The sequence below is a fragment of the Bombina bombina genome, chromosome 1 (assembly GCF_027579735.1).
Source record: "Bombina bombina isolate aBomBom1 chromosome 1, aBomBom1.pri, whole genome shotgun sequence".
Lineage (NCBI taxonomy): Eukaryota > Metazoa > Chordata > Amphibia > Anura > Bombinatoridae > Bombina > Bombina bombina.
The window spans coordinates 1,536,337,871-1,536,363,035 of NC_069499.1; the positions used below are offsets into that span (position 1 = coordinate 1,536,337,871).

At 37.5% G+C, this 25,165-nt stretch overlaps 1 protein-coding gene across 1 annotated transcript in view; it reads left to right on the forward strand.

The window, feature by feature from the left end:
* LOC128654585 (myosin-4-like) overlaps positions 1–25,165 on the forward strand; it is a 192,927-nt gene that overhangs the window by 17,241 nt on the left and 150,521 nt on the right. Inside the window, exons 4-9 of the mRNA XM_053708583.1 lie at positions 604–631; positions 767–884; positions 2,773–2,865; positions 10,433–10,496; positions 14,695–14,793; positions 15,475–15,578. Coding sequence (XP_053564558.1) covers positions 604–631; positions 767–884; positions 2,773–2,865; positions 10,433–10,496; positions 14,695–14,793; positions 15,475–15,578 — 506 coding nt within the window. The remainder of the gene's footprint in view (positions 1–603; positions 632–766; positions 885–2,772; positions 2,866–10,432; positions 10,497–14,694; positions 14,794–15,474; positions 15,579–25,165) is intronic.

The following is a 25,165-nucleotide window of genomic DNA, read 5'->3' on the forward strand; positions in this document are numbered from 1 at the left end:
AGGTGTATGCATATATATATACAGTATATATATATATATATATATATATATATATATATATATATATATATATATGTATATATATATATAATATGTTAAAGCCCTTTGCAACTCTTATACATTTTTAAAATACATTTTTATCAGATAGTGTTTATATTAGTATAACTGTACTTTATCATGTATTCATTGTTTGTGTTTAATGCAACTTTGTTTTTTTCTCCTACCTTTTACGCAAACTCCCAAGTCGCGCTAACCCAACAAGCATAAATTATGATTGTGCTCAAGCAAATTAGTTTACTTTCAACTCATAATATGTGCGCTATTTCCGTTGCACGCGAAAAGCTGAGAAAAACACAATATCGCTTGTGTGCAACAGTAATCGTGTCACTCGTAATCTCGCCTAAAGTGTGCACAGCAAATTCTAAGCTATAAACATACATTTAGCTCCCCTTGCAAGATACATGCTCCACCCTTTGTGTTCAAGAACTACCTCTTGATAATGGTTCATAGATATCAGTGTTTTAGTCTTCCTGTATTAATTTGTACATCTTACTGAGTTTTTCTGGAATTTATAATTAAAATAAAGATTTTTTTTCCCAACAGATCGTGAAAATCAGTCTATTCTTATCACGTAAGTATGCAAGAAACAGACGTTCTGTTTTTAGAGTTTTATTTCTAAAACTGATAAAACAATACCTATTTTGTTTGTTTCTTCATTAATTAAACTACTTTCACTAATTTTCATTTTTTTCTGTCAAAACCACAGCGGAGAGTCTGGAGCGGGAAAAACTGTGAACACGAAACGGGTCATCCAGTATTTTGCAACAATTGCTGCTGCTGGGGATTCTGGGAAGAAGAAGGAAGCATCTGGAAGCAAAATGCAGGTGAGATATACTGAACACCATCAATATATACTACATCATAGTACAAGTTTAACATTGGATTGAAGATGATAAACTAAAGAAACATAAATGTATGAAATATATTTTTTAAACAATAAGCAATCATTTTAAAAAGTCTGCTTTTTATTTAGTTATTTCTCAGTTGTCACTGAATTTGTTTCAGAAGCTCTAATTGTTATGTGTATACCTTGGGCCCTTATTGAAGCTCAAGCATTGTCAGTACTGTATGCACCAATCAGCAGCTGAGATCAGAGGCAGGGATATATAAATGGTCACCATTTTGGAATTAAAACTAAATAAAGATGACATATTGCAAAGCTCATTAAAGGGACATGAAACCCAAAATCTTTATTTTGTGGTTCAGATAGACTATTCTATTTTAAACACATTTCCAATTCACTTCTATTATCTAATTTGTTTTGTTCGCTCCTTATCCTTTATTGAAAAGCATACCTAAGTTGGCTAAGAGCTGCAAAGCACTACTGGGAGCTAGCTGCTGATTGGTGGCTGCACATATATGCATTCTGTTATTCTCTCACCCGATCTGTTCAGCTAGCTCCCAGTAGTACATTGCTGCTCTTTCAACAAAGGATACCAAAAGAAGGAAGCAAATTTGATAATAGAAGTAAAATAGAAAGTTGCTTAAAATTGTAAGCTCTGAGTCACAAAATAAACATTTTGGGTTTCATGTCCCTTTAATTTAAACTGACACAGAACCAAGTTCGTCTTGCTGGGTCTTGCTTTCAATGAACATTTCTTTTTATATAGAAAAATAAATATATATATATAAAATGAAATGTAACCTTTGTTTTCCCTTTAAAAAAAGAGATCTGATAATATATATGTAGGGTATACTTTTAAGCTTTGGAACATGCTCTAATGGATTGTTAATAGTGTTAGTAAAGAAAAAAATACTCATCAAGATGAGTTTTTTGAGTGTAATGAAGTCCCAAAATTGTTAACAAAAAATGTACTAATATAAACAGGATTTAAAGGGACAGTAAAGTCAGAATGAAAACTTCCATGATGTTGACAGAGCATGCAAATTAAAAAAATATTTCCAATTTACTTGTTATTAAATTTGCTTTGTTTTTTGGCATCTTTTGTTAAAAAAGTAAACATAGATAGGTTCAGTTTTTTTTTCAGTTTGCGCTCTCTATTGAAGTCTATGGAAAGAAAAAAAAAATACTTTTAACTTGTAAAAAGCGCGAGTGTGAGAGCTAAATACTGTTGCACTTGTAATCTAGCTCTGAATGTTTAATTTGAAGTTAACTAAATTACTTGGAAAATGACTATTTTGGAATTAATTTTCATGTTTGAAGTAGATATTTTCATCGATAAGTAAAATTTACATTTTGAGATGTGTTTCTAATTTGACAGGCAAAAACAATGTAAAAAAATGGCCAAATAGATTTTGTATTTAGATTTGAGAATAAGCAAATAACTGTTCAACTTATTTCCAGAGTTGCTCTAAAAGTGTAATTTGTTATTAAAAAATGGTGCTACCCAGGTTTAGATAAATATATAAAGAAAAATAAAAGTCAATTCAATTTGACATAAATAAATGAATATTATATTCTGAATACAACAGTATGCTGTGACAACATTGCCATTACAACTGATTGTTGTCCCCAAATCATTGTTACTTTTAGGTGTCAAGCCTTAATAAATTAGCTTTTATGTTCAAGATAATTATTTTTGTGATTTTTCTTGAGGGTTGCAGATACCCTTGGCGCTGTTTAAATTTGCATGACAACATTTTTGTATTGTTAAGTAGACACTGTCAATGTTGGGCTCTTACAACATAATATATTACAGTGCAGGATACTTGGACCACAGATTCATAGTATCTCTCCATGTCTCATTGCAGGGTACTCTAGAGGATCAGATCATCCAAGCTAATCCTCTTCTGGAAGCTTTTGGAAATGCCAAGACTGTGAGAAATGATAACTCATCGCGTTTTGTAAGTTGACATCTGCATGACATGAATTATTATTGGCTCTTTAATCTTTGATTATAAGAATAATCCCTCTTCCATGTCAAAATCCCCAGCTTCCAGGCATCAATGCCAATTGTGCATTCACTGTGCATTCTTTATAGATGGTGCTGTTGCCTTAGACAGTAATAACCTACTGTATTGAGTCCCTTGTTCTCAAAAACTTAAATGACTTACAAATTAAGTTAATTGAAAAGGAGGAAGAGGCAATACACATTGAAAAAAAAAAGCTTCTTTGAATTCATTGATAAAAATTCAAAAAATGTAACCACAATCAACTGCACATTGAGGAGACAACACATCTGTTTCAATGGGAACTATATGTGTGATCAAAAGGCAGCTACACAAAGTTATAATGTTATTAAAGTTGTTAAGTGAACTGGAGTGCCAGTTTGATGATAATAATAATAAAGAAAAAAAATCTCAGAACCTTAGGCCTGCGGTGCTTAGATCAGCCACATACCTTATTATCCTGAGGATGTGCAAGTTTCCCCTGAGCATAGCACCACACAGGGCCGGTGCAGGGAAAGTAAAGAGGAGGACAGAAGGCCTATTTGTCACACTGTCTGAAATTTGACAAGTGTGGCATTGAAAGCGGTGTCAAACATTCATTGCACACATGCTGGTGAATCCTGTCCCAGTAAAAGCTATATCTATTAGTGTCATTTTTTTTAACTATGCCTGCTAATACTGTGTATGGCTGTTCACCTTGAGCTGCCATATTGCTGCTTTAAAGTAGGACACAAATAATTATTACAGCTGTTAAGGCACTTTTAAAGAAAGACTGACATTCCATGGCTGCCTTTGTCTGGTGTAAGTTCCTTACAGAACAACAATAAAATGCACTATGTTAATACTAGACCACACTAAAAATGTTGTTTAGTTTCATTTCGTTTTCATTAGTTAAATAAATAATTTCTTTTCCGCAAATTAGTTCAGTTAAGTTTAAATTAAAAATTGTTTTTTGCAAATTACTTATGTTGAGTAATATGTTTTTTTCAGATCCGTTCGTTTTTTAGGATCCATTTTTTATTCTTATGTATTATTCTATTCTGAAGTTTAGAATAGAATAATGCATATGAATAAAGAATGGATCCGAAAAAATTAAAGTATCCGAAAAAACGATTTTACTTAACATAACTAATATGCCAACGATAGTCGAAACACACCGACACTAAAAAAAGCTATTAACCCCTAAACCACTGTCCACCCACATCGCCAAAACTAACTAAACCTATTAACCCCTAAACCGCCCTTCCCAATGGTGTTTGTTTTTATTTTTTTGCAAAAGAGCTGTTAACTTTAGAGCATTTTTTTTATTTTGGGGTGTTTTTTGTTTTTTTTAAATGGGGGATTAGAATAGGAATAATTTTTATTTTTTTAAAAATTTTCACCTAGATTATGAGCTTTGCGTTAGAGGCTGTGCGGTGCTAACGAGCAGTTTATGCTTACCGCTCACTTACAGACAGCGCTGGTATTACGGGTTTTTACAAACCCGGCGTTAGCCGCAAAAAAAGTGAGCGTAGAGCAAAATTTTGCTCCACATCTCACCTCAATACCAGCGCTGCTTACGTTAGCGGTGAGCTGTTAAAACGTGCTCGTGCACGATTTCCCCATAGGCATCAATGGGGGAGAGCTGGCTGAAAAAAACCTAACACCTGCAAAAAAGCAGCGTTCAGCTTCTAACGCAGCCCCATTGATTCCTATGGGGAAATACATTTTATGTCTACACCTAACACCCTAACATGAACCACGAGTCTAAACAATCCTAATATTACACTTATTAACCCCTAATCTGCCGCCCCTGACATCGGCGACACCTGCATTATATTATTAACCCCTAATCTGCTGCTCCGGACACTGCCGCCACCTACATTATACTTATGAAACCCTAATCTGCTGCCCCCAACATCGCCGACCCCTACATTTTATTTATGAACCCCTACCTACATTTATTAACCTCTAATCTGCCACCCCCAACGTCGCCGCAACTATAATAAAGTTATTAACCCCTAAACCTAAGTCTAACCCTAACGCCCCCTAACTTAAATATAATTAAAATAAATCTAAATAAAATTACTACATTCAACTAAATTATTCCTATTTAAAACTAAATACTTACCTATAAAATAACCCTAAGGAGCCTATCTATCAAGCTCCGAAAGGAGCTTGATGGCCCGTGTTTCTGGCGAGTCTTCAGACTCGCCAGAAACAGCAGTTATGAAGCAGCGGTCACAAAGACCGCTGCTTCATAACCCTGTCCACCTGCTCTGAGCAGGCGGACAGGAATCGCAACAATTCATCCCGATCGAGTATGATTGGGTTGATTGACAGCCCCTGCTGGTGGCCCATTGGCCACGAGTCTGCAGGGGGCGGCGTTTCACCAGCAGCTCTTGTGAGCTGCTGGTGCAATGTTAAATGCGGAGAGCGTATTGCTCTGCGCATTCAGCGATGTCTTGCCGACCTGATCCGCACTGAAATTTCTTAAATATGCCTCTATGATAGCTACAATATAACTAATAGTTACATTGTATCTAGCTTAGGGTTTATTTTTATTTTACAGGCAACTTTGTATTTATTTTAACTAGGTACAATAGGTATTAAATAGATTTTAACTATTTAATAACTACCTAGTTAAAATAAAGACAAATTTACCTGTATAATAAAACCTAACCTAAGTTAAAATTACACCTAACACTACACTACAATTAAATTAATTACCTAAATTAAATACAATTAATTACAATTTAAAAAAATTATCTAAAGTTCGAAAAATAACAAACACTAAATTACAGAAAAATAATAAACAAATTACAAGATTTTTAAACAAATTATACCGAATCTAATCCCCCTAACAAAATAAAAAAGCCCTCCTAAAATAAAAAAAAGCCCTACCCTACACTAATTTGCAAATAGTCCTTAAAGGGCCTTTTGCGGGGCATTGCCCCAAAGTAATCAGCTCTTTTACCTATAAAAAATAAATTACAATTCCCCCTCCAACATTAAAACCCACCACCCACACAACCAACTCTACTCTAAAACCCACCCAATCCCCCCTTAAAAAAACCTAACACTAACCCCCTAAAGATCACCCTACTGGGAGACGTCTTCACCCAACCGGGCAGAAGTGGTCCTCCAGAAGGGCAGAAGTCTTCATCCAACCAGGCAGAAGTGGTCCTCCAGACGGGCAGAAGTCTTCATCCAGACGGCATCTTCTATCTTCATCCATCCGGCGAGGAGCGGGTCCATCTTCAAGACATCCGTCGCGGAGCATCCTCTTCTAACTACGGCCGACAACTGAATGAAGGTTCCTTTAAATGACATCATTCAAGATGGCGTCCCTTCAATTCCGATTGGCTGATAGAATTCTATCAGCCAATCGGAATTAAGGTAGAAAAAATCCTATTGGCTGATGCAGTCAGCCAATAGGATTGAACTGGCATTCTATTGGCTGATTGGAACAGCCAATAGAATGCCAGCTCAATCATATTGGCTGATTGGATCAGCCAATAGGTTTGAAGTTCAATCCTATTGGCTGATTGCATCAGCCAATAGGATTTTTTCTACCTTAATTCCGATTGGCTGAAAGAATTCTATCAGCCAATCAGAATTGAAGGGACGCCATCTTGGATGACGTCATTTAAAGGAACCTTCATTCTGTGTTTAGCCGTCGTTTGAAGAGGATGCTCCTCGTCGGATATCTTAAAGATGGACCCGCTCTGCGCCGGATGGATGAATATAGAAGATGCCGTCTGGATAAAGTCTTCTGCCCATCTGGAGGACCACTTCGTCCGCCTTAGATGAAGACTTCTCCCGGCTTCGTTGAGGACTTCTGCCCGGTTGGGTGAAGACGTCTCCCGGTAAGGTGATCTTCAAGGGGTTAGTGTTAGTTTTTTTAAGGTGGTATTGGGTGGGTTTTAGAGTAGGGTAAATTATGTGGGTGGTGGGTTTTAATGTTGGGGGGGATTGTAATTTTTTTTACAGGTAAAAGAGCTGATTACTTTGGGGCAATGCCCCACAAAAGGCTCTTTTAAGGGCTATTTGTAATTTAGTGTAGGCTAGGGCTTTTTTATTTTGGGGGGGCTTTTTTATTTTGTTAGGGGGATTAGATTGGTGTAATTAGTTTAAAAATCTTGTAATCTGTTTATTATTTTCTGTAATTTAGTGGGGGGTTTTTGTACTTTAGATAATTTTTTTTAATTGTAATTAATTGTATTTAATTTAGGTAATTAATTTAATTGTAGTGTAGTGTTAGGTGTAATTGTAACTTAGGTTAAGTTTTATTTTACAGGTAAATGTGTCTTTATTTTAACTAGGTAGTTATTAAATAGTTAATAACTATTTAATAACTATTCTACCTAGTTAAAATAAATGCAAAGTTGCCTGTAAAATAAAAATAAACCCTAAGATAGCTACAATGTAACTATTAGTTATATTGTAGCTAGCTTATGGTTTATTTTATAGGTAAGTATTTAGTTTTAAATAGGAATAATTTAGTGAATTGTAGTAATTTTATTTAGATTTATTTAAATTATATTTAAGTTAGGGGGCGTTAGGGTTAGACTTAGGTTTAGGGGTTAATAACTTTATTATAGTGGCGACGACGTTGGGTGCGGCAGATTATGGGTTAATAAATGTAGGTATGTGTCGGCGATGTTAGGGCCGGCAGATTAGGGGTTAATAATATTTTAATAGTGTTTGCAATGCAGGTGTGCGGCGGCTTAGGGGGTTAATATATTTATTATAGTGTCGGCGATGTCCGGTTCGGCAGCTTAGGGGTTAAAATATTTATTTTAGTGTTTGCGATGTGGGGGGCCTCGGTTTAGGGGTTACTAGGTAGTTTATTTGTGTTAGTGTACTTTTTAGCAGTTTAGTTAAGAGTTTTATGCTACGGCGTTGTAGTGTAAAACTCATAACTACTGACTTTTAAATGCGGTACCAGTCTTGACAGGAGAGGGTCTACCGCTCACTTTTGGTCAGACTCGTAATACCGGCACTATGCAAGTCCCATTGAAAATATAGGATACGCAATTGACGTAAGTGGATTTGCGGTATTTCCGAGTCTGGCCAAAAAAGTGAGCGGTACACCTGTACCTGCAAGACTCGTAATACCAGCGGGCATTAAAAAGCAGCGTTAGGACCTCTTAACACTGCTTTTTAACCCTAACGCACAACTCGTAATCTAGGCCTTTGTTTGTTATTTTTTGTAATGTTAGTTTTTTAGTTTTTTGCAATTTTAGTGTTTATTATTTTTTGTAATTGTAGTTTTAATTTTTTAGTAATCTTAGTTTTTTTTTATTTTTAGTAATGTTAGGTTTTATCAGTTTAAGCTTAGGTTTTATTTTTATTTCACAGGTTTGTATTTATTTTAACAAGGTAGTTAGTAAATAGTTATATTCTAGCAAGCTTAGGTTAGGTTAGGTGTTAGGTTTAGGGGTTAATAGTTTAATTTTGGTTGTTGCGATGTTGGGGCCAGCGGTTTAGGGGTTAATAGACTTAGTTAGTGTTGGAGATGTTTGGGAACGGCAGTTTAGGGGTAATAGGTTTATTTAGTGTTTCAGTTAGTGTCAGCAATGTCGCGAAACTGCGGTTTAGGGGTTAATAGGTTTAGTTAGTATTGGGGATATTTGGGAATGGCGGTTTAGGGGTTAATAGGTTTAGTTAGTGTTGGCGATGTTGGGGAACTGTGTTTTAGGGGTTAATAGGTTTAGTTAGCATCAGCGATGTCGGGGAACGGCGGTTTAGGGGTTAATAGCTTTATTTAGTGATTTAGTTGGTGTCGGCGATGTCGGGGAATGGCGGTTTAGGTATTAATAGTTTTATTTAGTGATTTAGTTAGTGTCGGCGAATGGATCCGAAAATTCGGAAACTGATTCATTAATTTTCTGAATTTTTCAGGATTTTAGTTATGGTACCGATTTGGAAATTCGGACAAATTCATATCTTCGAATCCGCCAAAATTTGTCCGGAAACGAAATTCTGCCGAAATGAAACGCACATGTCTAGTTAAAAACTTAGTATAGTTAATCCAAATCATGCCCAGCTGCAACCCTATATGGAGCTGTCCTGGGTTGCCAAGTCTCAATTAATCCTCACTGTAAACAGTACTATTTAAAGTCTAGATTTACTAACCCTCGAATGGACAAGGGCCCGGCATCTCGGTAAGCAGGCAACAATTCGCTGCCAGCATTTATTATTGCGCACTTTGCCTTGTGTGCTACGCCACATTAAAAGCTTCTTAAATGGAGTCCTAATTGTAATCTTACTGCAGTAGCAATGGACAGATTCCAATACATGACCAATTCCTAAATAAATATCCATCAAAACACAAGTATATGTCCCCAATGCCACAATAAACTGATATCCTAAGATACCTCCATGCAATCCTCCATCACACCAATATATTAAATCACCACTGTGTGCATCTAACTCATCATTACCACCTTAAACCAAAATCATATTACAAAACACCCCAGTCATGCCTGAGCCATGTGTTTGCCCCTCCCAAATTCTTCTAATACCCAATGACTATTTAACATCAAAATAGCTGAAAATAATTTGTATTATTTTTTTCATTCTTTTCTTTTTTTAAAAAAGAGCACTCATGCAAATACAATTATTACCCTATGTAGAGAAACATCATTTGGTGTCTTCAAGCCAGCATCAGCAACTCCCTTTTGTCCTCTTACTTGGACCTAGTTTGGGATTCCCTCTTATGTAAATCTATCCTGGTTGGTTCTATGATTAACTAATAAGGACTGATCTTGATGGGCTCACTTTCCAAATTAAGCCCTCCCACTCTTTTGATTAGTCAATCAGATAGCCAAATAGGATTGATTTTAAAATGTTTGTGGAGGTTTAGATTTTAGGTGACTTTACTGTTGTTTTTCTTGTAGCAAGCAGTTTTACATTTCAGGCTGGGGCTTTAGGTTTTTGATGGTTTCTTTTGTAGGGAATTTAGATTTCTAGAGGGATTATTAATGGGGAATGGTTCTTATGTGATGGGAGATATTATGGTGAGGTGTCTGAAAGGGAATCTCTTTGATGTTAGTGGGAATTATGGTAGAGACATCATCTAGTGTAGCAGTAAAGGTCTATGGAAGTAGAGGGCATGTTTATGAGTCAACCATGGGTAGGATTAATAGTTGTAGGGTTGGTTAGGGATACTGAACTGTAGATCAATATATGTACCAGTATTATAGCAGTTCAGTTAATAAACTCTTTACCAGTATTGTTAACTAACATCTGCATGGCATGAGTAAATATTGGATATTGCTACATTTGTGTTTCATGACTTCATCTGCTTGATTGCGTTCAGCTATGGCATTACATTGGTTATAATATGGGTAAAATAGGTGACAGAAGTTTTGGATCCCAAAACATTTCTCATGTGAGTAAATTGTATCTTCCATTTTTTTGTAACAGCACTGGTCATGAGCTAAAAGACTGGTCTGTTACAAGCTGACTTGCTTGTATTAAGCAGATCAGTCATGTTAGTCAATATTGTGACCAGTTTTATCTTTAATTTTTGTAGGGGAAATTCATCAGGATTCATTTTGGAGCTACAGGAAAACTGGCATCAGCGGATATTGAGACCTGTAAGTATTATGGTATATTTACTATTATAAGAATTGTTAAAAATAGTATTACCTAAAGATATGTTCACTATTGTTGAATTCATATAACAAATAAATGCTCAGTGCAAACATATTACTTCAGTGGCGTATTTAGGTTTTGTGCTGCCCTAGGTACTCAACATTTTGCTGCCCCCCCTCCCCCCAAAGGTCTAAAAAAAATTGCATGCATCTCATACCATTTTCTCCCTGAGAGAAGTAAGAGAAAAGAAAGGGAGGGGAGAAAAAGAAGGGAAAGGAAAGAAGGAAGGGAGGGAGAGAGAAGAGAAAAGTGGGAAAGGAGAGCAGAAAAGGGGGAGGGAAAGAAGGGACAGAAAGAAAGGAGAGAAAGAAGGGAGCAAGGGAGGAAGTTGAGAGAAAGAAGGGAGGGAGGGAAAGGAGGGAGGGAGGGAAAGAAGGGAGGTAGTGAGGGAGGGAAAGAAATAAAGGAAGGAGTTGAGGGAGGGAATGAGTTGAGGGAGGGAGGGAATGAGTTGAGGGAGGAAGGAGAGTTGAGAAAGGGAGAAAGGGAAAGAAGGGAGAGAGGAAGGGAGGGAAAGAAGAGTACACTTTGAAACAATCACTGCCCTTCACATGAAACAACATACAGTAATTACCATTATTCAAGTAATGAAACTTTTTAAGTGTCCGTTTACTATTTACTCCATGGGTTCATGAATTCAGAGAAAGCTAGCTATTAGTAGCTAACATACATTAGCGCTGAGAGTTTATGATTAGACATCACATGAATGCAGAGAAAGTTAGCTATTAGTATGTAACATACATTAGCACTGAGAGTTTATGATTAGACATCACATGAATGCAGAGACAGCTAGCTATTAGTAGCTAACATACATTAGCACTGAGAGTTTATGATTAGACATCACATGAATGCAGGGAAAGCTAGCTATTAGTAGCTAACATACATTAGCGCTGAGAGTTTATTATTAGACATCACATGAATGCAGAGACAGCTAGCTATTAGTAGCTAACATACATTAGTGCTGAGAGTTTATCATTAGACATCACATGAATACAGAGAAAGCTAGCTATTAGTAGCTAACATACATTAGCGCTGAGAGTTTATGATTAGACATCACATGAATGCAGAGAAAGCTAGCTATTAGTAGCTATTAGTAACTAACATACATTAGCGCTGAGAGTTTATGATTAGACATCACATGAATGCAGGGAAAGCTAGCTATTAGTAGCTAACATACATTAGCGCTGAGAGTTTATGATTAGACATCACATGAATGCAGAGAAAGCTAGCTATTAGTAGCTATTAGTAACTAACATACATTAGCGCTGAGAGTTTATGATTAGACATCACATGAATGCAGAGAAAGCTAGCTATTAGTAGCTAACATACATTAGCGCTGAGAGTTTATGACTAGACATCACATGAATGGAGAGAGAGCTTGCTATTAGTAGCTAACATACATTAGCGCTGAGAGTTTATGATTAGACATCACAAGCTGATCTAAGCAGTGCACAGATGCATCCAGTCTGTTAGCTGCTAAGACCTGCAATAAGCACTGCGCTCACAGACTTACCACAGATGACAAGGGGAGGTAGCATATCGGCACAAGGTCTTCTCCTCAAGCCGCATATCCCCGGGCAAGTTTCTCACCAAGAACGCTTCTACTACAAAAATGCTGGCGGCTCTAAATGAAGCAATGGCTTAAAGGAGCACTGCCTGTAAAGAGCGACCTTAATCAGCGTACGTGCCTTGTCTTCTCTGTAAAAGCCTGCACTTTATCGCTCACTGTACTGTATGCTGGCTTTTAGAGAGAGGATAGGGCAGATGTTCTGCCCCTCCCAAATCTGCTGCCCTAGGCACCGGCCTTGTTGGCCTAGGCCATAATACGCCCCTGTATTACTTTTATTTTGCTCAGTAGATGTTTAGTATGCAAACTGTCCTGTCTGGAAATTTGGAGAAATAATTTTTTTTTTATTTAGAGGACTGGCTGATGTATAATTACAGGTGTCTGCCCTGACTAGACAGATGGATAGACCAGACTGTTGGCTTATAAGCCTGATAAAAATATGTTTCTGAACATTAGTGAAATAATTTTTTGGAAGTATTTTGTGCTAATCAAAACATCTTACTATAAAATAGGGGATGTAGAATTTTTAAAAATGTCAAATTTAAAAATATAGTTAGAGATTATCTGGTTGATTTAAGCATAATGGGATTATTGGTAAGGATTTGGTTAAATTCTTTGATGTACCGTATCCACGTACACCTGTGCTATATACGCTGCCTAAGGTGCACAAAAATCTAAACACACCCCCTGGTCGCCCAATAGTTTCCTCTATTGGAGCTATTTCTTCTAATGTTTCTATATATCTTGACAAAATTTTGAGACCTTTTGTTGAAAAAACTAGCGCTTTTTTAAGAGATACAAGTGATTTCCTATTGAAACTAGAGGCATTGAATTTGGACACCAGGAAGTTTATTATATGTAGCTTGGACGTGGAAAGCTTATACACTTCTATTACTCATGTAACGATCTTTATACCTGTCATTCAAAATTTGTTATCTATCTTATTAAGTGTCCTTGTGGGCGGAGCTATGTAGGAGAGATCACTAGGTCCATTAGGGACAGGAGCATTGAACATAAAAGTTCAATTAGGACACAGAACAAATTAACTCCTATAGCATGTCACTTAAATTCAGCGGGTCATGCTATTAATCAACTTCGTTTTCAGGTTATTGATTTTATCCCCAGACCCAGGAGAGGAGGTAATATGGAACTACTGTTACATCAAAGAGAACGTTTCTGGATATTTGAGTTGGGTACTCTGGAACCAATCGGTCTTAATAAAGACTGGGATTTGTCAGTTTTTTTGTAAAGTATTTTTGCAAAGTATTTCTGTAAAATATACTGCCTTCACTATTAAGATATTTATCCCTGTAGGTAAATTATGTTATTTATAAAATGAAAAATGGGGCCAGAAGTATTAAACAATTCAAACATGAATTTTGACAATTAATTATTCTTTAACATAATAATTATCTATGAAAATTAATCCTTGCTGTATATAATGTAGGTATCATTTTGATTACAATGTATTTATTGTTTTTTAATCACTATAGAAATAGTATTTTTTAATGTATCATTGTTTTGTATTTGTGTGGAACCATCCAATTGCTATTATCAAGTTTGTGAAAGAGTTAATAATTTGTGAATTAGTAAAATGTCCCTCTACCGCCCCCTGGTGGTGTAGGGTATATTAGGATGCTTTTTACCACAATATTTTAGGCATGATTAAGGGAAGATGTTCCTGAAACGTTGCTGTGTTTGCTGTGCTTAAATAAAATCATTTGACTTCACCTATTGCTGCCACATCCTTTGGATCTTATTTGATTTAAGCATAAACAAATACCTATAGAAGATTATTTGCTTTGAGAGTTTGTTTGTGAGCATTTCTTACTTGTGAATAATGCATCTAATGACTAATATGTTATTTAAAGTATTTTTGAAATAGAAAACTGACACAGATATGTTCAAGAGGCAGGTAAAATGTCACGGCTTATTGCACATCAGTGTCTTTAAACAATTGATTATACATAACATTACATTACGTTATTATGTATGCATTTAAATTATATTACAAAAATGTAATGCCATAGTTTAGTTTCTCAGATATTTATCTGTGCTATCTATATCAGTGGCATCAAGGCATTTCCCAAGAACCTCTGTTACCCTATAAATAGTGTGCATTGCAATGCCACGTAACTGTTGTAATTGATTGTGACAACATTAAAGGGATATGAAACATCAAAAAAATATATATTTTGTGATTTAGACAGAGCATACCATTTAAAAAAAGTTTTTAGTTATTTTTATTATCAAATTTGCTTTCTTCCCATGATAATCTGTGTTGAAGAACACTACATAACAGGAAATAGTGCTGCTATCTAGTGCTCTTGCATATGGATAACATTCTTGCAAATATGCTGCCATTTAGTGCTCCAGAAATGGGCTGGCCCCTAAGCATATGTTCCTGCTTTTCAACAAAAAGATACAAAGAGAATGAAGAAAAAATGATAATAGATGTAAAGTAGAAAGAACAATTTGGGCTTTCATATCCCTTTAATTCATTGAAATTATTACTGCCCCTATTTTCCTGGTTTTCATGGAATCTAGTATCATCTGCGTTTTTTATACTCTAGATTTGCTTGAAAAATCCAGAGTAACTTTCCAGCTTGCAAACGAAAGGAGCTACCATATATTTTACCAGATCCAATCTAATAAGAAGCCAGATATTGTGGGTAAGTAGCAATGCTAGAAAATATGTTTTTCTGCAGGTTTGTAAACCACAAGTATAACATTTTTGACAACCTTTTACCAGCTATAAGCTGGCAAGAAATAACTAACACTAGCAATGTAAACTCAGCCCAGGGGGCCAAATTAACAATGTGGGGCCGGACATGATCCGCTATAGTGGATCATGTCCGCCCCACATCGATAAATGCCGACAGCATACGCTGTCAGCATTTATCATTGCACAAGCATTCTTTGTGAAATGCTTGTGCAATGTTGCCCCCTGCAGATTTGCGACCAATTGGCCGCTAGCAGGGGGTGTCAATCATGAAGTGGCGGATGCGTTAAAGAGCAGCAGTCTTAAAACCACTGCTTCTTTAATTTGCTTCCGGCGAGCCTGAAGGTTCGTGTGGAAACGGCTGCATTCACAGCTGTGTTTATTTAACCCCACACAAAGGGGTTAAACACACAGGTAAATACCCTTGTGGGGTCTCAGGATTAGTATAATTGCAACTCCTGATTAGCTCACCAGTTGTTTTCTGTTTGGGAGCTACAATAATTGTACCTGGGATTATTCTGCAGTAAACTGTGCCACAGTACAGTGTAACGTATTACAAGTGGGGCTCATTTGCACAAACAATACCCAGGTAAATGGGCTGATGATACCATTAATTGTGCCTTGTTTACAGACATGCTATTGGTCACAACCAACCCTTATGATTACCACTACACCAGCCTAGGAGAAATCTCTGTCAAAAGCATTGATGATGCAGAGGAACTAATGGCCACAGATGTGAGTATCAGACTATAATGTTCTTGATTGTAGTAATGTTAAAGAAATTGATATGAATTACTAGATAAAATGAATGCTCAGAACTAAATGTATTTTTTATTTATAGGTAGATCTTTATGTATTATATATATATATATATATATATATATATATATATATATATAGATAGATAGATAGATAGATAGATATATATAGAATACTATCAAGCCCACAAACCAATAAACTTGGGTATCTACACCCTTTTAAAGAAATAGTATGCAGACCCTTAAAATCAATATTTTATATGTACAAAAGAGAGAGTAAGTAGAGACCAAATAAGTGTCTATGCAAAAAAGACAGTGATTTCAGCATAAACAATTTATTAATTCACAACAATTGTTTTTTTTATATATGCAGTGTACATCATTTCCCGTCTATACGTAGTTAAAAAAAAGTGGTGCAGCTCAATCTTCATAAAACAAGAAAATGAAATTATAGGAAACACCTCCACTAGAGGGTGGTTTTGCAACCTAGGCGAAAAAATTGCCACCAAAGTGATCTTTGAGGATCTATGCTTAGATTTCATAGTACCGTGTATAATACCTTATGATACATATTTCCTATATAAAAGGGTTAACAAATGAATTTGCATACAGACTGTACAAGTGATTAATACAGGCCAGATAGGCAGCACATATATAAAATCCCAGTAACACCTCCACTAGAGGGTAGCTTTGCTAAAATGGTGAAAAACAGGCTACCTTAGTGATCCATGAGGATCTTTGCTAACGATTTAAACAGTCATGTGCTATTCAATGTACATTTAATTCATCAATGGTAAGCGAAATGATATGGGGTATACACAACACCTATTTCGGAGCACATCACTACATGAAGAGTAGTTACCGGGTGTCATGAAAAACTTAAAAAGGATCTATGTGCACCCCAGATGTATCAGTTCACTACCAGTACAAGACTGAATGGTACACTACGCTGTTACTGCAAAGTGCTATAAACAGAAAAGCACTTAAAACTTGGTGTTCTCTACAGAGATTTATGTTGATTATATTTCCATTGTTGACCACCCATTACCACAGCAATATTAACTTGCAAGTTCCACCTGTGGGAGGGTGCGTATATAGTTACCACATTGAGTCCTTCCCCCACGTGACTACAGCGTCATTGAGGCTTCCCCAGGGCAAACGTTCATTGGAGGAACAGTTTACAGCTTTTTGAAGGTAAGCATGATTGGCTCTTCATTCTTTTGTATCCTCCAATTAGATATTCTCCAGGACAATTCCCTTTAAAGGATTAGTGAAATTATTTGACAGAAAAACCATACACCTTAACAAAAAAAGCATCATATGTGCATTAAAAACCATCTAAATGTAGAGAATAATCGGCTAGATTACAAGTGTTGCGGTATGGCTTTTAACGCTGAAAAAATGGCCATTCCAGCGTAATGACCAGGAACGCATATTACAAGTCGTGTTGTTGGTATAGCTTTAATGCAAGCATTTTAGCCTGTAACACAACGTCCATTTCGCACTCAAAAAAAATTACGTTTTTGTGTGGGATTTTCATAGCGCCGATATTACAGGTTGTGCGTTCAGGCTTAAATGCTTGTGTTACAGCCTATACCGACACGATCCATACTGAGAGCAGTAGTTATGGATTTTGCAAAACAAAAATGTTTCACAAAACTCATAACTAAAGTATTAAAAACTACACTAACACCCATAAACTACCTATTAACCCCTAAACCGCTGCCCTCCTGCATCGCAAACACTATTTAAAATTTATTAATCCCTAATCTGCTGCCCACCCACATTGCGACTATTAAAAAAACCTAATAACCCTTAATCTGCCATCCACCCACACCGCCAACACTATTTAAATATATTAACCCCTAATCTGCCACTCCCCGACATCGCTGACACTATAATAACGTTATTAACCCCTAAAGCTCCGACTAGTGATGTCGCAAACATAAAAATTTGGGTTTGCGAACAGCGAACGCGAACTTCCTCCATAGACTTTAATAGGCAGGCGAATTTTAAAACCCACAGGGACTCTTTCTGGCCACAATAGTGATGGAAAAGTTGTTTCAAGGGGACTAACACCTGGACTGTGGCATGCCGGAGGGGGATCCATGGCAAAACTCCAATGGAAAATTACATAGTTGATGCAGAGTCTGGTTTTAATCCGTAAAGGGCATAAATCACCTAACATTCCTAAATTGTTTGGAATAACGTGCTTTAAAACATCAGGTATGATGTTGTATCGATCAGGTAGTGTAAGGGTTACGCCCGCTTCACAGTGCGCAATGTAGGTGATATACCTGCCCTGACCATGCTTTGCAGACCAGGTATCAGTGGTCAGATGGACCCTTGCCCCAACACTGTGTGCCAGACATGCCATTATAGCAGACTTATATGGCTTTGGCGTTTTTTTTTTTGGTAATCAGAAGGCTGCTAAATGCCACTGCGCACCACACGTGTTTTATGCCCAGCAGTGAAGGGGTTAATTAGGGAGCATGTAGGGAGCTTGTAGAGTTAATTTTAGCTTAAGTGTAGTGTAGTAGACAACCCAAAGTATTGATCTAGGCCCATTTTGGTATATTTAATGCCACCATTTCACCGCCAAATGCGATCAAATAAAAAAAAAATTGTTCACTTTTTCACAAACTTTAGGTTTCTCAAAGAAATTATTTACAAACAACTTATGCAATTATGGCATAAATGGTTGTAAATGCTTCTCTGGGATCCCCTTTGTTCAGAAATAGCAGACTTATATGGCTTTAGCGTTGCTTTTTGGTAATTAGAAGGCTGCTAAATGCCACTGCGCACCACACGTGTTTTATGCCCAGCAGTGAAGGGGTTAATTAGGGAGCATGTAGGCAGCTTGTAGAGTTAATTTTAGCTTAAGTGTAGTTTAGTAGACAACCCAAAGTATTGATCTAGGCCCATTTTGGTATATTTCATGCCACCATTTCACCGCCAAATACGATCAAATTTAAAAAAAACTAAATTTTTTTCGCAATTTTAGGTTTCTCACTGAAATTATTTACAAACAGCTTGTGCAATTATGGCACAAATGGTTGTAAATGCTTCTCTGGGATCCCCTTTGTTCAGAAATAGCAGACATATATGACTTTGGCGTTGCTTTCTGGTAATTAGAAGGCCGCTAAATGCTGCTGCGCATAACACGTTTATTATGGCTAGCAGTGAAGGGGTTAATTAGGTAGTTTGTAGGGAGCTTGCAGGGTTAATTTTAGCTTTAGTGTAGAGATAAGCCTCCCACCTGACACATCAGACCCCCTGATCCCTCCCAAACAGCTCCCTTCCCTCCCCCACCCCACAATTGTCCCCGCCATCTTAAGTACTGGCAGAAAGTCTGCCAGTACTAAAATAAAAGGCTTTAAATATTTTTTTTAGCATATTTACATATGCTGTGGTGTAGCATCCCTCCTTAGCCCCCAACCTGGCTGGAATGTGTTTTCTGATTGTGAGGTACAGGGTCAAAGTTTACTCAATGATGAGGAATAGGGGGCGGACCGAACATCGCATATGTTAGCCGTATGCGGCGAACGCGAACATGCTATGTTCGACGGGAACTATTCGCCGGCGAACTATTCGCGACATCACTACCTCCGACCCCTCACATCACAAAACACTAAATTAAGCTATTAACCCCTAGACCTAACACACCCCTAACTTTAAATTAAACTTACAATATAACTATCTTAAAATAAATAAACTTACCTATGAAATAAATATTAACCTTACATTAAACTATAAATTAATTTAACATAACTATTCTAAATACTACCAATTAAAAAATCTAAATTACAAATTTAAAAAAAACCTTACACATAAAAAATCAAAAATTACAAAAAATAACAAACACTAAATTATGAAAACTATAAAACAATAAAGCTTACAAAAAATAATAAACAAAATTAACAAAAATAAAACAATTACACCTAATCTAATAGCCCTAAAAAAAAATAAGCCCCCCAAAATAAAAACACCCCTTAACCTACAATAAACTACCAATACCCCTTAAAAGGGCCTTTTGTAGGGCATTGCCCTAATTTAAACAGTCCTTTTTACCTGTAAAAAAAAAATACAAAGTCCCCAAACAGTAAAACCCACCACCCAACCAACCCCCAAAATAAAAAACAATTACTCTAAAAAAAAACTAAGCTACCCATTGCCACTAAATGGGCACTTGTATGGGCATTGCCCTTAAAAGGGCATTCAGCTCTTTTTCACTGCCCTTAAAAAGGCATTCAGCTATTTTACAAAAGCCCAAAGCCCTAATGTAAAAAAAACATTTCCTGAAGTCCAGACATCCATCTTCATCCAGGCGACGAGAAGGCTTCATACAGGCGGCAACACCTTCATTCATCTCGGTGATGTCTTCTATCTTCATCCCGGCGGCGCAAAGCGGAGCCATCCTGGAAGCCGATCCCATCCTGTGTGGAGCGTCCTCGTCATACGGTCACAGCCGCACACTGAAGTTGAATGCAAGGTTTCAAAATGGTGTACCTTGCATTCCTATTGGCTGATTTGATTCTTCAAATTCAAATCAGCCAATGGGATGAGAGCTACTTAAATCCTATTGGCTGATTTAAAATGTAAGATGAGAGCTTCTGAAATCCTATTGGCTACTCAAAACAGCCAATAGGATTTTAGAAGCGCTAATCCTATTGGCTGATTTGAATTTAAAAAATCAAATTAGCCAATAGAAATGCAAGGTATGCCATTTTGAAACGGCTACCTTGCATTCAACTTCAGTGTACGGCGATGGCCGTATGAAGAGATATATATCATGCCCCCCCTCCCCCTCCCAGATCCATTTCCGTTAACAGATCCCACATGGGATCCCCCTCATTGCCCCTACTCCCTCCTCCCTCCTTCCCCCTCAATGATGCAGTTTTTTTTAGTTTTTTTTTATTCCCTGTATCATGGCTGAGCAGTACCGGTACCGCCCACTCCCTCCCTCCTCCCGCCTCTTTCAGTGATGGTCTGCCCCTGCCTCCCGCCCTCCTTAACCTCCCACCCACCAATGATCAGCATCATTGCTGTCCGATGCAGAGGGGCATGCAGAAATAAGGCAAACTTTATTTTTTAAATTTTGTTTATTATTTTTTGTAAGCTAAGTGGGTTTTTTTCTCTCGTAATCTAGTGTTTATTATTTTTTGTAGTGGAGGGGCACTAGTGAATCTTTGAAGGAATTTGTGAAAATACTGAATACTAATGAATTTACTAGTGTTACAAGATAGTGTCTTGTTCAACCTCTATTCCATCCAATTTCCTCTATTCCATCCAATTTTCCTCAGAAAATCACTGGTGTCCTGTACATATGAAGGCAAAGTGATTAGAAATGGCTTTAAAAAAGTGTCAACATAGTTTCCCAGATTTTCAGTAATACTCCCGATCCCAGAAATTATGGGCCGTCCTGGTAGTTCTCTCATATTTTTATGGAGTTTCAGGATACAATAAAGCACTGGAACTATGGGAAACTCTGTATACAGATACCTTTGCGATTCTCAAAGCCATCCTCTAGTGGAGGTGTTGCCTTTAATTTCCTTTTCTTGTTTTATGGAGATTGAGCTGCACCACTTTGTGTGCCTGTATAACAGTTCTTTTGTCCTTCACATTTGTGTCTTTCTTCACTACGTATAGACATAAAATGATGTACACTGCATATATAAATAAGTTGTTGTGAATTAATCAATTGAGATGCTTATGTTTATGCTGAAATCCCTGTCTTTTTTGTGTAGATACTTATTTGGGCCTCTAGTTATCAAGCTCCGTATTTACCTGCATTCGCCGGCCCCAATACGCTCGCCTAAGCTCGCCTAACATCGCCGCCGCGGACCTGAATACGTTCGCCAAAGTTATCAAGAAAGCTGTCAAGAAGCCGCACACCAAGTACGGAGCGATGAGCAGCGGACTGTTGTTAACTGACAGTCATCAATCTCGCTGCTCATCGGCTTCTTCGCAGCTTTCTTGCTAGCCTGTCACTAAGCACCCACACTATACTATACTGTTATACCCCCTAAACCGCCGCTCCTGGAGCCCCCCGCACCTAAATAAACTTATTACCCCCTAAACCGCCGCTCCCGGACCCCTCCGCAACTATAATAAACTTATTAACCCCTAAATCGCAACTCCTGGACCCCGCCGCAACTATAATAAATATATGAACCCCTAAACCGCCGCTCCCGGACCCCGCCGCCACCTACATTATACCTATTAACCCCTAATCTGTGTCCCCCTTTACCGCCACCTCCTACATAAAGTTATTAACCCCTATCCTGCCGATCCCGGACCCCGTCGCAAATAAATTAATTGTTTAACCTCTAAACCGCCACACCCGGAGCCCTCCGCCACCTACATTACATTTATTAAACCCTATCCTGCCCCCCCCTACACCGTCGCCACCTACAGTACATTGATTAACCCCTAATCTACCCTCCCTACACCGCCGCCAATATATTAAATTAATTAATCCCTAAACCCAAGTCTAACCCTAACCCTAACACCCCCTAACTTAAATATTATTTTAAATTAATCTAAATAAATATTCCTATAATTAAATAAATTAATCATATTTAAAACTAAATACTTACCTATAAAATAAACCCTAAACTAGCTACAATATAACTAATAATTACATTGTAGCTATTTTAGGGTTTATTTTTATTTTACAGGCAACTTTGTATTTATTTTAACTAGGTACAATAGTTATTAAATAGTTATTAACTATTTAATAGCTACCTAGTTAAAATAAATACAAAATTACCTGTAAAATAAATCCTAACCTAAGTTACAATTACACCTAACACTACACTATCATTAAATAAATTAAATTAATTAACTACAATTACCTAACATTAAATAAACTTAACTAAAAATAACTAAAGTACAAAAAAAAACCCTCTAAATTACAGAAAATTAAGGGCTTTTTGCGGGGCACTGCCCCAAAGTAATCAGCTCTTTTACCTGTAAAAAAAAAAAATACAATACCCCCCCCAACATTACAACCCATCACCCACACACCCCTACTCTAAAACCCACCCGATCCCCCCCTTAAAAAAACCTAACACTACCCCATTGAATATCACCCTACCTTGAGCCGTCGACACCCAGCCGGGCGCCACTGGTCATCCGATGGGGCAGAAGAGGACATCAGGACCAGCAGAAGTCTTCATCCTATCCGGGCAGAAGAGGACATCCGGACCGGCAGACATCTTCATCCAAGCGGCATCTTCTATCTTCATCCTTCCGGCGATGAGCGGCTCCATCTTGAAGACCTCCGGCGCAAAACATCCTTCTAGGCCGACGAATGGCTGGTCCTTTAAATGACGTCATCCAAGATGGCGTCCCTCGAATTCCGATTGGCTGATAGGATTACATCAGCCAATCGGATTTTTCCTATCTTAATTCCGATTGGCTGATAGAATCCTATCCGCCAACCGCCACACCCAGGGGTTAATAACTTTATGTAGGTGGCGGCGGTATAGGGAGCGGCAGATTAGGGGTTAATAGGTATAATGTAGGTGGCGGCGGGGTCCGGGAGAAACGTTTTAGGGGTTCATATATTTATTATAGTTGCGGCGGGGTCCAGGAGCGGCAGTTTAGGGGTTAATAAGTATAAAGTAGGTGGTGGCGTTGTAGGGGGGGCATATTAGGGGTGTTTAGACTCTGGGTACATGTTTGGGTGTTAGGTGTAAACGTTCCCATAGAAATCAATGGGATATCGGGCAGCAGCGAACATGAGCTCTCGCTGCTGTCAGACTCCCATTGATTCCTATGGGATCCGCCACCTCCAGGGATTGAAAACCAGGTACGCTGGGCCGGAATAGTGGCGAGCGTATCTGGTTGTTCTTTGATAACTACCAAAAGTAGTCAGATTGTGCCGAACTTGCGTTCGGAACATCTGTAGTGACGTAACCATCGATCTGAGTCTGGCGGATCGTATGTTACGTCACTATATTCTACTTTTGCCGGTCTGTAGGGCTTGATAACTTCGCCACAAATACGCTGCAGAATTCCAGCGTATTTGCGGTTGACGGCTTGATAACTAGAGGCCAATGTCTCTACTTACTCTCTCTTTCATACATATAAAATCAGAACTAAATGTAGCTACCAATGAGCACGCGTTACTTAGGTTTCTGAACCAAACATGGGCTGTCTCCTAAGCTTACATTCCTGCTTTTTTCAAATAAAGATACTACGAGAGAGAAGAAAATTTGATAATAAGAGTAAATTAGAAAGGTGCTTAAAATTGCATGCTCTATCTGAATCATGAGATAATTTTTTTGGGTTTAATATCCCTTTATATTAAACCACATTGCTGCTAGCTTCTGTCAGTTATATACCCACACTGGAGCTCAGAACAGAGCCATGACCCTGTAGTACCTCTTAGCTATACACTGACATCAGATCAGACCCAATCAGTTAAAGGGACAGTAAAGACATAATTAGAAATTCATGATTTAGAGCATACAATTTTAAACAACTTTCCAATTTACTTCTATTATTGAATTTGCTTCCTTCTATTGTTATCCTTTTCTGAAAGGTTTATCTAGGTAAGCTCAGGAGCAGCAAAGAACCTAGGTTCTAGCTGCTAATTGGTGGCTGCATATATAAACTGATTGTCATTGGCTCACCAATGTGTTCAGTTAGAAACCAGTAGTGCATTGATGCTTGTTCTGCAAATTATACCAAAAAGCAAAACAAATTTGATAATAGAAGTAAACTGGAAAGTTGTTTAAAATTGTATTTTCTATCTAAACCAGGAAATAAAATTGTGGGTTTTTAATGTCCCTTTAAAATCAGTTTTACATACATTTTCTGGAAAGACAGTTAAAAAAAACTTAACAGTGAATACCTGCACATCACAATAGTCCCTCTTTCTCCAAAGAAAATCTCAGTGGTGGTCAGTGAGGCAGTAGTGCATGTTAAATGCCTTCAAAAAATAACTTCATGTGCATGCACTTCAACCATTCACACATGCTCTATATAATTGATGTCATGCAATACAAGGTTTGGGAATTGAACCCCATGAAGTTGGATAATAATAGTTATTTATTTTTATTTTTTTAAATAGACATTTAAATGTGTGTCCTGTTGCTAGGTATCCTCTTGAAAAGAAACCATCACCTAGATTACGAGTTTTGCGTTTGTGTTTTAACGCCATTTCAGCGTTAAAACAGCGCAGCCATTACGAGTCTTGTCAGTATAGCTGTACCACAAGCCATTTAGCCTGTAATGCAACGTCTGTCCCGCACTCGAAAAAATGACGTTTTTGCATGGGATTTCTATAGCGCTGCCATTACAAGTTTTGGGGTGAGGCTAAAAAGCTTGCGTTCCAGCCCATACCGACACAATCTGTTTCGCAAATCTAAGAGCAGTAGTTATGAGTTTTACACAACAAAACTGTTACACAAAACTTATAACTAAAGTGTTACAAAGTACACTAACACCAATAAACTACCTATTAACCCCTAAACCGAGGCCCTCCCGAATTGCAAACACTATTTTAAAGTTATTAACCCCTAATCTGCCGCTCCCGACATCACCGCCACTATA